Source organism: Clytia hemisphaerica, unplaced genomic scaffold (assembly GCF_902728285.1).
Source record: "Clytia hemisphaerica strain Z4C2 unplaced genomic scaffold, Clytia hemisphaerica genome assembly, whole genome shotgun sequence".
In the NCBI taxonomy this organism is placed as follows: Eukaryota; Metazoa; Cnidaria; class Hydrozoa; order Leptothecata; family Clytiidae; genus Clytia; species Clytia hemisphaerica.
In genome coordinates this window covers 78761-90712 of record NW_027103967.1, presented here as the reverse complement: position 1 = coordinate 90712, position 11952 = coordinate 78761, and the positions used below count along the sequence as shown (strand labels likewise).

Here is an 11952-nt window from a genome sequence, read left to right as displayed (position 1 = left end):
AAAAAAAAAGATCTGAGATCGTCAATTTCACTTTTGCTTTATCCTTTTCATATAGAACATGCACTGGTACAAGAATCGAACTTGAATGGTCCAAACCGAAAACCTATGGTGACGCAAGGATTGAGAAATACCTTCTGCGATTGGATAATTGTGATTATGCTGATGTCAGCAATGATCAAAATTCGTTCGTTTTCTCCATGTGCGAACCAGGCACTACTTATACCTTCCAGTTACAAGTAAGCATGGTTTCTTTCTATGTCTTATACTTTAAATAAAAATAGTAGCTTTTGCAAACCTCTAACCTAAGATTTGTGAAAATCCTAAAATTTCTGTCCCCTTTTTCTCTTTCTTCGAAGTTTTGTTCTCTTGATTATTTTTGTTTAAAGAAAATGTGAAAGTTTTACCAGTAAAAAATCTTCCAAAAGAACCATTTACAAATGTTAAATTCATGAAATTCAGCGGATTATTCTTCGCTCAAAACTTCCTTTTGACGAAAATTTCTTACCAAGTATAATCAATTAGTTTACTAAATATTTTTTCTTCGCAGGCGGTCAGTACAAAGACTGGCTACAACAGTGAGTTTTCCAAGAAGTTGATTGTCACTTGTCCTGGAGGTGTTGCTCCCGACTTGGGAAGGGTGAAAACCACTGTTGCAAATTGTATCAAAGTTTGTTGGAAGAAACCTGCTCTGAAAGGTAGGAACTCATGTTTTTAAAAATTCTGTGTAATGTGTTCAAGTTTTAATGGTAGAAATTATCCACTTGAAAATAACTTGCATTGTCTCTTGTTTTATTATTTTATTGTTGGCCCAGCTAGCTTTAGCGTACTGGGCCTTTCATTAGCATTCTGCCCGGTGTCAGTGTGTAACAATTTACTAGGCGATACGCGTTTTCAAACACAGCACAGGCTAGTACATATTGTGAACGATTTGATTGGCTGTTAGAACATGATTGACAGAGTAAAAAACAATTGAAATCGTCTGTATTGGTTAAAAACATAAAAGGAGAAAATACAATTAACTATCAAAACTATAAGAATATAACAGATGTAGTACGTTTTAAGAAAAACAATGTGATTTACACAGAAATAACCGTAACAAACCTTCTTCTCTTTAGGAAGATGTTCTTTTAAAAAAGTTGTTTTTACATTTCTCTATCATGTGAACATTTCAGTTGTTCACGTGTTAGGAAAAAAACTAACATCTCTGTATACAAGATTACATATTATGAATTATTTCTCAATGTTTTAAATAAGAGATAGCCGAATGGTCTAAGGCGTCCATGGCTTGTGATAGCGGCTCCAGGTTCAAATCCCCTCTGCTACTCAAGTCTTGTTCAGTTCACATTTTTATTCGCTGGGCCTTCATGCCCTCTGGGCTTCTTGTTTCTATTGAATTCGTTCATATTTATCTTGGCCTTGATATGTAAGCTTTACACGATTGTTTCCGATGAAAACCATGAAAATTGTTCCCAAATTGTTTTCACATTGTTCTAAGTTTCTCCGTTTCAGACAAATCTGTTATTCTCACTCACTGAAGCTACACTGGGCTACTTCATTGTGTAAAGTCAGTTTTCCAACTGAATGGAAAAGTTTTCCTTTGACTCTAATGTCTTTATTTATTCACTTTAGGTGCGGCTCAAGTCAAGAGCTACTGGGTCTATTATTGCCCCGCTAAAGCTGGTATTTTCAAAGTGTCACCTAGTGACGTCATCAATGATCCATCTGTGGTTGCACACGGTCCGTTGCCTGGCAACACTGACGATGACGCATTAGAAGGCGTCAATCCATGTGAAATGTATAATGTCCTTCTACAAGTTGATCTAACACCAGGTATGGTGTGTGTGGAGGAATATAACACTCACTAAAGATTAATTAATTGTTTTCAGTATAATAAAACTGTTTTAGCTTTTAGCGAGTTAAGCCATAGTGATTGTTTTCCCTTTTTTCCATACAGAGTCCTCTATTAAAGACTTGTGGATGCGTTAGTAGAAAACTTTAAGTTTGAAAAGAAATAAACCGTTGTTTAACTTTGATCTTTATAACAAGCTCTACCTGAGACATCGAGCAGTCCTAATTGTACAGGGAAACACAAGAAGTAAAGTCATGCAGTCAACTCCTTTATTATTCAAATCTTTTTGTAATTCGAACTAAAATATTGGTCCCTTCAGCTTAAAAGTGGCTTAAATTACACTCTGTAATTCGAATCTTTTTAGATGATTGTCCGACCCTTTTCTCGGAGCCTTTACGCACGAAAGCTGCTATGCCACCGAACCCTCCTCGAATCACTGCTGAAATCGTCGGTATGGAGGAGAGAGTTCAACTGGAAGAAGCACTCCACCATATGGTTTCTAGAAGAGATCGGTTGTGTCGCGAGATCAATTTGCTGCGAGGTACGACTATATTAATTTTTGGACACATCCCCATGGAATTTCAACTTAAATTACTCTAACCCCCCTTTTGAACAACCGGGTTCAAAAGTCGATTAGATTAAATCCCGACTGGAATCACGGACACTAAGTTTTAACCTTTCGGGAATTTGGACAGAATTATAAGAAAATTACCCTCATAATTTTCGGTCATTTTAACATATTTTTGTATATCCCTATGGAATTCAACCCTATTTCAAACATTACTGAAATGGGACCATAAACAGGGGTACACGTTGTTTTCTGGAAAAGCCTAATTAAAGTTGAAAGGAACAACTGTCTTCTTTTAGAATTTTACAATTTTCAGCCTATTTTCAGAAATTCATTAATCTTTTAGTGTGTTGATGCTAAAGGTGACTTTGTATAAACAATCTGCTCTCTTTCTACCTAGGTATGGTTGTCATCAAACACTTGGCTGATCGAGACGAAGAGATTGCTCGCTTATCGCAAATGGCTGGTAAACTGGACATGAGAATCAAAAGTGCGTTGAAAGAAGTTCGAAAGTATACTGGTAAGTTCGTCATTGTCATTATTTCTCTTATAGTCGATAAAGAATTCAGTAGGGAATTTCCCTCTGCCCAAACTCGATCTGGCAAACTAGGATGCAGTACACAGTGCTGGTGAGTCCCAATGAGGAGAACCTGTTGTAACACCTAATCTCCAGAGTGAATATAGTTGGACAGAAATGTTTATTTTTTATGTGTTTGTTATAATACGTGATTTTGATTGTTGTGTACGTGGTTTACACAATGTTTACATTTTACTACTGTTTTGTCACCAAGTGATAGTTAAAGGTTTCATTTTTAAATAAGAGTGATATCGTTTTATTACTCATCAATTTTAATTCACAAGCTTTTCACATTGGACTGATACGGATGTGGAGCAAGATTGGTCAGAAACAGGAAAAGAACATTTTTTGCTTATATCAGCATAATATAATAATAGGCAGACACTGTCCTGATATGAAATATGTGTCTGATATGAAACGGGTACACCTATGTAAAAATAAAACCTTTAACAAAAATTTTTCTTCTAACAGGAACAGTGAAAGTAATTCTCCGCTGGAGTTTCCCTGGACATGATGGCGACGCTGTTGCTGATGGTTACAAAATCTTCATCAATGGAAAACAATATAGTTCAGATCTCTCAGTGCATACTACCAATGCTATGGTCGAGGTATGAAGAAATTTCTGTTTGAAAAACTAATTTCCCTTAATACAAAAACACAAGGGAACTGTCCCCATGGGGCAAAGACTGAAAATCAATCAGTTGGCCACATGGAAAGTAGTTCCAATGTGTCAAGGCTTAGGGTATTAGTCTAGACATGATCATCAACTATTAAAACCAACATATAGAGAATGAGGCAGTAATATGGGATTTAATGATAGGTGTGATAGGTATGTTTGAGATGATAATTGATGATAATTGATTCTTATAGGCAATTATTTGTATATTAGTAATATAAAAGCAAATCAAATGAATTTGATCTCAGCAAATGTGAGACAATAGCTTGAAAAAGTGAAACCACCAGAAGAGAACAAAGACTACATGAAATTAACATCAAAATATTGGAGATCTGATGTTTGGCAATGGGAAGGATGGAGAGGCTGAGGAGTGAGACAGACAAGGAGTATGCGAGAGAGTCTATTTTTGAATGGGAATGAACCCACATTGGAGGCCGACATGAGGACACGAAGATGTGAAAATCTTATGGAAGGGTCTTTGAACAACTGGGAAATTTTTTGGTAAAAAGTGTGGCGTTTATTTGTTAAGTCGTCATCAGGAGCATGCCTTAACAAACTTGACCTCTGTTTCTGACGATTAGTGGAGGATCCTTCGCTATCGACATGCCCTACAGAGGCAACGCATATAGGAATTTTTGTGAAACAAGGGTAGGATGGGAGCGCAGTGAGGGTGTGTGTTGTTCAAACATCCTTCATTCGAGTTGCAACTCTAATTTTAAAGAGGTAGTGGTGAGTATAAGAGGAGATAATAGAAGATTGAGGGTCTTACTTCTGTAGAATGAGGAATTGTAAGACTAGGTATATAAACATAATAAGTAGAGAAAATAGAAATGTTCTTACATTTAAAATTGATGATCCTTGTGAAATCCTTGTCAATTCCTTGTGAAAAGTGATTTTATTCGAAAAAATCGGGGGAAATTTTTTTTGTTGTTTTTGAATAGTTACGTAATGTAAACAAAGGTCATGGAAACGCAATGTAGGGGATTCTTTGAAGGATCTGGCACTAGCGCGACTTAATAGCGAGTTTATTTATTCGAGATAAATCGAGAGGGACGGTATAAAGCAAAGCTGACATGGGGTCGAAATCGCCGTCCACTTTGCTCGATGACGGTAAAAACACCAAGATACCGTCGTCTGTTTAGGTGAGCAAAGGCGATATAGAGCCGTTCATCAACTATCGACTTTGTTTTGTATCGATTTCACTTACCGTCGCCCTCGATATCCTCCGATACATAAACTCGGTAATAATGGCGTGAATGCGCGGGAAAAATGATTCAAATAGAAATCGAAAGTGGAAGTGGAAGAGACATTGCTTGAGATGTGTGTTACAGACACAAGTCACAATACACAAGTCAGATTGCCTGAGTTGACTGGATGTTTTGGATTGGGATTTTGGACTCGGAATTGAGTTGAGTCAAGAATTGATTGTTGGTAGGGTAGGCTCGAGGTTAAGACTTTTACGGAAATAGTGACACTATGCCTTGGGTTAGCTTGTGGTTTTTGGTGTTTGTTGTTGTGGAGGTGGCCGAAATATTTCGTTGTAGAACTAGGGAATGGCTTAAAAGAGGGGTGGTGAAAATATTTCGTTTTCAGAAGGAATGGCTTTAAGAGGTGGATGGTGAATGTTTCATTTTAAAATTGGGGAATGGCTTTGAAAATGTTAAATATTAAATGGTGAAAATATTTCGTTTTTCCTTTAAGGGGAGTGGTCTCAGGTGGTAAAATAATTCGTTTTTCTGTACGAAGGTATGGCCTTTAAAGGTGAAAATATTTCGTTTTTCTGTATGAAGGTATGGCCTTAAATGGTAAAAATATATCGTTTTTTCTATAAAGGAAGTGGTCTTAGGTGGTGAAAATAATTCGTTTTTGGTGTGGCCTTAAATGGTGAAAATACTTCGTTTTTTCTATAAAGGGAGTGGCCTTAGGTGGTGAAAATAATTCATTTTTGGTGTGGCCTTAAATGGTGAAAATATTTCGTTTTTCCTTTAAGGGGAGTGGTCTCAGGTGGTGAAAATAATTCGTTTTTCTGTACGAAGGTATGGCCTTTAATGTTGAAAAATGTTTTGTTTTTTCTGTATGAGGGTGTGGCCTTAAATGGTGAAAAATAATTCGTTTTTTTCTTTAACGGGAGTGGTCTTAGGTGGTGAAAATAATTCGTTTTAGGTGTGGCTTTAAATGGTGAAAATATTTCGTTTTTCCTTTAAGGGGGGTGGTCTTAGGTGGTGAAAATAATTCGTTTTAGGTGTTGCCTTAAATGGTGAAAAATATTTCGTTTTTTCTATAAGGGGAGTGGTCTCAGGTGGTGAAAATAATTCGTTTTAGGTGTGGCTTTACATGGTGAAAATATTTCGTTTTTCCTTTAAGGGGGGGGGGGTGGTCTTAGGTGGTGAAAATAATTCGTTTTTCTGTACGAAGGTATGGCCTTTAATGGTGAAAAATATTTTGTTTTTTTGTATGAAGGTATGGCCTTAAATGGTAAAAAATAATTCGTTTTTCCTTTAAGGGGAGTGGTCTTAGGTGGTGAAAAAAATCGTTTTTCTGTACGAAGGTGTGGCCTTAAATGCAGAAAAAGAGATAAATAGTGAATTCAATTGTATAAGATGAATGAATCATATTTCAATATAGTGGAACGAGTATGAAACATATTTCCATATAGTGGAACGATTATCAAATCAATTTGGAAAGTTAGCTTGGAAGATAATATTATAAGAGTCAGTTTACGGTATGCATGGTTACTGCTAGTTCATATCCGTAGATGTTAGAAATGTGCCGGTCGTAGCATTATTTTTATAGATTGTTTTAGGTTTGCTTAAAATGTTGTTAAGTTGATTATCCTGAGCGACTGTGTTGTTCCATTTTTCCAGGACTTTCTGTTTGATGTTTCTGTCTTTATTGTTGTGTAGCACCAGTGGTAGGAAGTTTTTTGTTTCTTTTTGTTTCTTGCCGTAGATAAGTTCATATCTTGTTTTGGTCATGGCTTTCTGGATATTCTGCAAAATGATTTGAAGAGGGTAGCCTCTGGCTAGAAGATTTCTTGAGAGATTTTTGAGTTCTTTATTAAGGGTACAGTTGTCGCTGATGATGGTGTTGTAACGAATGGCTTGAGAGTAAACGATACCTTCCTTTACGTGTAGTGGGTGGTTAGAGTTAAAGTGTAGGATCATTGATCTGTCAGTTGGTTCATCTGTCATCTATAAATCTGTGCCATGCCACGATGTTGTCGTTGAATTGGTTTATAATTCTTTGCTCAATTTGGTGCATGAAGATATTTGCATATTGCGGGGCATACCTGCCTCCCATGGATGTACCGCTTATTTGTAAGTAGTGGTCATTTTGGAATCGAATGTTACTGTGTTTGAGGATAAATTCTAAGATAATTGTGATGGTTGCCGTGTTGGGGGCATCTGGTGGTAGGATATGAAGAGATTCTTTGTAGTATTTGGAAATTGTTGCTATACCTTCTTCATGGGGGATATTTGTATATAATGATGATACGTCGGCTGTAACCATGATCATTTCTGAATGAGGGAGGATGATATTGTCTAGGATTTGTAGCATGTGTTTAGTGTCTTTGATTTAGGTTGGGAGGTTTTCTACTATTGGTTGAAGATGGTGAGCGATGAATCTCGATAAATTATCTGTGGGGCTGTCGAAACCAGAGACGCAAGGACGTAATGGTGTTAAAGGTTTATGAACTTTTGGAAGGCCATAGAAGATAGGAGTACGTGGTTCGTGTAGTGGAAGGAGGTATTTTTGGATGTTGTGGTCGATGTAGTGTTTCTTGTATAAATAATCGATCATGGATCTGACATCGTGGGTGATGTGAGGAGTTGGATCAAAATCTAGTTTTTTATAGACGTCTGAGTTTAAATGTTCTATGTAGATTTTATTAATGTAGTCTTGACGGTCAAGGAGAACAATCCCACCACTATTATCGGCTTTCTTTATGATCAGATCGTTATTGTTTTTTAGAGATAGAAAGGCTTCCAAGAAATACTGGTGATCTTTGTTGCTTGCCTTCTGTGTTGGGGGTAGGATTTGAGTGTTTTCGAGCTGATTGAAGAATTCTTCTAAGGTAGCGTTATCATTGGGTGGTGGGTTCCAGTCGATTTGAGTTTTTTTGGGAAGTTTTTTTGATGTTTGGTTTGGGTTTTGGTGTTGTAAATTTGTTTCGTTGTTGTTGTTTTTATCGTGAAAGTAAAGTTTGAGGTTGACTCTTCTTTTTAGGGTGGCGATAACTTGTTGAGGGACGGATTTCCTTTTGAAAAAGGTATCTTCGGGGAGTAATTTAGTCCTTTTGTCAGTACGTTTTTTTCTCCTTCCGTGAGGATATGGGTAGAGAAGTTGTGGATAAGGTTTTGGTTGAATGTGTTGGTGTGTTGTTTGATGATTGTTTTACGACGGGTGTTTTCGGGAAGTTTGTTTTGATGCCAGAGTTTTGAATTGGGGAGTAGATCATGTAGTGAAGGTTTCTTGTATGATCTTTTAGCATCAGGTATTGGTTTCATGTTGAGCTGAAGCTAGTGAAAAGAATGTGTAATATGAATTTGTGAGTGGATGGTATTTGCAAAGATGGTATCCAGTAGGCGTGAACCAGTGCAATGAATAGAAAATGAATAGAGTGCTTTAGTTGATGTATAGTAGTACGACTTAAAATGTACTTAGTTCCAAACTTAGGTCCACACTTATCAATACCAACTTATCATGTAGAGTATTCCGGATAGAGATTAAGAATGGATTCTCATTCAGAATTTGGAATATAAAGATCCTTTCTGAAGTGGGTACGAGTATGCACAATGAGATGAAAAGGGGATAAAGAAACTTTTTGGAATAAAAGATAATGAGGAATACAATAGCTTTTGGAAATAATGAGAATGTATTTTTAGTGAACATCTATAAAACTAATTAGTATAATGCATATTAACATGGTGAAAATAGAAATTTGTGAGTGTGGTGGTTTGATTTATAGTAAATGTGACGGGGTGACGAGGATGTGGCGTTCAGCAGCGTTCGCATAACGTTTGATGAATCTTCGAATGTTAGGTGGATTTGGTGGTAATGGTCTTGTTGGTGGTAGTTGTTGTGGTTGTGGTTGTGGTTATGATACTTGTTTTTTCTTGGAGTTTCGGCATATTCAATTCGAAAATTTCATCGTCCGTGATTGTGAAATCGAATTCTTATGAAGCGGACATCTGAGGAGATAAAAATTGATTTAAAGGATTGTGTTGGTTCCTACCAAGTTGGTACATTGAGGCAGTTTTTTTGTAGTATAGAGTGGCAGAGAGAGATAGAGAGAGTGAGAGAGAGAGGTAGAAGAGGAATGATTTAGGAACAAAAGAGAGTTTTCTCTCAGAGATAAGAGTCAAGAATACTTTGTAATTCTGAAGTATTGGTTTAGAGTGTATGAAGAAATTTCTACTTCTATTACTTGAAACATGCACAGTAAAAGAATAAAGGAATCCAGTCGTTACATGCATTGTTGCAAATATGCAAAATTCACTATGGTCTAACGATATAGAATCTTCAATGAAAAAAATTAACTTTCTTTCGAAATTTGTGAAATTTTGTACCTAATTTCATGAATGTCTATGTCGTTTTCTTCAGTTACCATGTGACCCAAGACCGCATCAAATATCTGTAATCACAACAACCAAACATCCGGTCGGAAGTTCGCCGGACTCCAACACGTTGAATATTTCAACTGAAGAATTCTTCCCTTTTTCCTTCTTCTGTTATTTCGATACACACATTCGTGGAGCAAGGTATATTTAATTGTTCTCAATCTCGGCCCCAATCTCATTTGTCACTTTAGTTTTTTATTTGAAGTTAATCGTTGCATTCATTTAGTTTGCTCTCAACCGTATTTCGTCGTTTTTGATTGATCACTTCAGAGAATGAAGAATCTTTGAAAGAACAGCCAAAACATTTTTAAATCTAAAATCTTGATAATTTAATGTAGTAGTATCAAAATTTCTTTTACGCCAGTGGTGAAAAAATCTGCACTTTTCGCAAAGACCGACTTTATAATTTAAGTGTTGCAGCCCGAAAAGTTGGGTGCTTTTTCTGTAGTATTTATTTATCATATACAAAACTGCTTCATATTTTATATTTCAGATTCCCGCACGTCGGTTGTTGCAACTACGAGGAAACTTTACAAGTAGAGGCATCCCGAAAACACGACAAACCGGGAAAACCGATTGCATATCGGGGAACATTGGATAAGAAAGTCCCACCACCTTCCGCTGAAGCTGTTGAACTCCGAACGGGTGAATGGAAACCGATTTACGATCGAATCGGAATGGGATCGGGAAAACCGACTTTTGTTTTGTTTTGGACAAAATGGTGTCGTGCTTCAATTCGTTTGATGAACTTTTTGACGAAATATGCTGAAGAAAATGGGCAAGATGTAAGAAGGATATTGTCTCCTCTGTCCCTCATATTTTTATCTACCACCTTATCTGTAAAAATCACTATGTGCCAGAGTGTACCTGGCGTTTATCCCTTGCTGTTCAAATAAGTAAATATTGTTTGTTTTGATAGTTATATGTGTGCAGAATTGTAGTGTTTCAGAAAAATCAAAAAAAGCAACAAAAAAAAACAAACATATCATTAAAACTTTTATCAATAAAATAAAATTTACTTGACCGTTATTATCTCCTTTATCTACAGTTTGCATTTGTCACCTGCTGTACACACAGTGGAGAATCTACGAAAACGCACCTCCATAAACTGAACGAGACTTTCGAACAACATGGATGGTCAGATATGTCGAGCGTACGCCACTTGTGCGCGTGCGAACAAAATATGGACGCGCACCTCATCAGACGACGTTTATCCGTGAACCGGTTTGCGTTGAGTACAACGGCCGAATTGTTCGGTGTTGTCGGTGTACCTTCAATCATGGTTATCGATAAAGACGGTACGTTTTCGTCTCACTTTGGGGTTGTATCATCATTTGACAAGATCGTACAGAGTATTCCCAACTTATGCAGCGAAAGTTACACCAAATCTTTTATGAAATATTCATGAAAGCATAAACCTTGCTTTACTTTTGAAACTCTCAATAATAATTCTGTTAAATTTTTTTTCATCTTTCTCAGGTATGATCTCATGGCAAGGACGTTATTGCGCACTGAACTATAACTCCTTCTCCCTTTTCATGCGACACTTATACAGCACCGTCATGCGTTTACCGTGCGACGTTCATGATTGCGTCACGTGTTCTGCGGAAGCTCACCAAGACTTTAAACACACTGAAGATTTACTTCCTTCTCAAGGTGCAGAGTCTACCACCTACAAACCCAACTTATTCCCCGCTTTCACACCAAGCGGACGCAGCAAGAAAGACATTAAAAAGAAATTAAAATCCAGACACCGTGGTGCTTCAGATAAAGGCTCTTCACCGCGGGAGCTGGCGATGAGACACATTGCCATGGCAACCACGCCACGCGTGCAAAATCCTTACGAGGAAGAATTCATAGAGGAAATTTTCCTCCCAAAGGAAACAAAAACGAATAAGGGTTCAGGTAAGGGCGCTAAGAGCGCCCTATTTCCCTACATTCCTCAATCACCACCCACCCGCCCGAAAAGAATTCGAATTGCAACGGGCGCTTCACGTAGAACAGTTTCCGCCCCAGGCGTTGAAACAAGCAGTTTAAAGACTTTATTATCAAAAACGTAAAGTATGATTTGATTTGGTTTGAAACTTAAAGTTTGGTTAATTTTTTATATGTAAAAAACGAATATTCAAAAGTGATAGATTTTTATAATGAAAACAAATAAGATTTTATATAGATTTATATTCTATTCACCATCTGTATCAAGCTGCCATTTGCTTAACTGATGAAATTTAAACCTCCAAAATTGTGGGTGCAAAATGCATAATAAAAGTTCACTCGCGTTTTCTTTGCTCGAATTTTCGTTTTCCCTCAGACGATTTTTTGAATGAAGAATGCTTGTGACTGGTCGAGTCACTTTTTCACGTCTTGTTACCCTCTCTCCCTCTTGACAAGATGGGTTCAGTGAGAATGCCAATCAATGAAAAATTTTCCAAATCCCTATTAGAAAATGGATTTGAAATATTTTGCCTAGACTGGGAATCCAGTCGTTTATAACGTTTTTGTTGAAAGCGGGAAATTTTTATGTCGGGATATGGTAAAATAAACGACTGGGCTAAGGTGGTTTCCGTAGCTTACGGGAGTTCCAGCAGGGCCCGCAGATTTCTGCGGGGTGAGAAAACAATCATATACAACAAAATATGTAAACAAATAAAAATTTCAGCC

The 11952-nt window shown here is 37.1% G+C and overlaps 1 protein-coding gene across 1 annotated transcript in view; it reads left to right on the top strand.

The window, feature by feature from the left end:
* The window catches only part of LOC136810367 (titin-like), a 66733-nt gene extending 55274 nt beyond the window's left edge, over positions 1–11459 (top strand). Inside the window, 10 exon segments of the mRNA XM_067066919.1 lie at positions 56–236; positions 548–695; positions 1630–1830; positions 2214–2390; positions 2818–2937; positions 3466–3602; positions 9275–9432; positions 9785–10076; positions 10340–10589; positions 10771–11459. Of these exon segments, the coding sequence (XP_066923020.1) occupies positions 56–236; positions 548–695; positions 1630–1830; positions 2214–2390; positions 2818–2937; positions 3466–3602; positions 9275–9432; positions 9785–10076; positions 10340–10589; positions 10771–11351 (2245 nt within the window). The 3' untranslated portion in view covers positions 11352–11459.
* Positions 11460–11952: the final 493 nt, after the last annotated feature.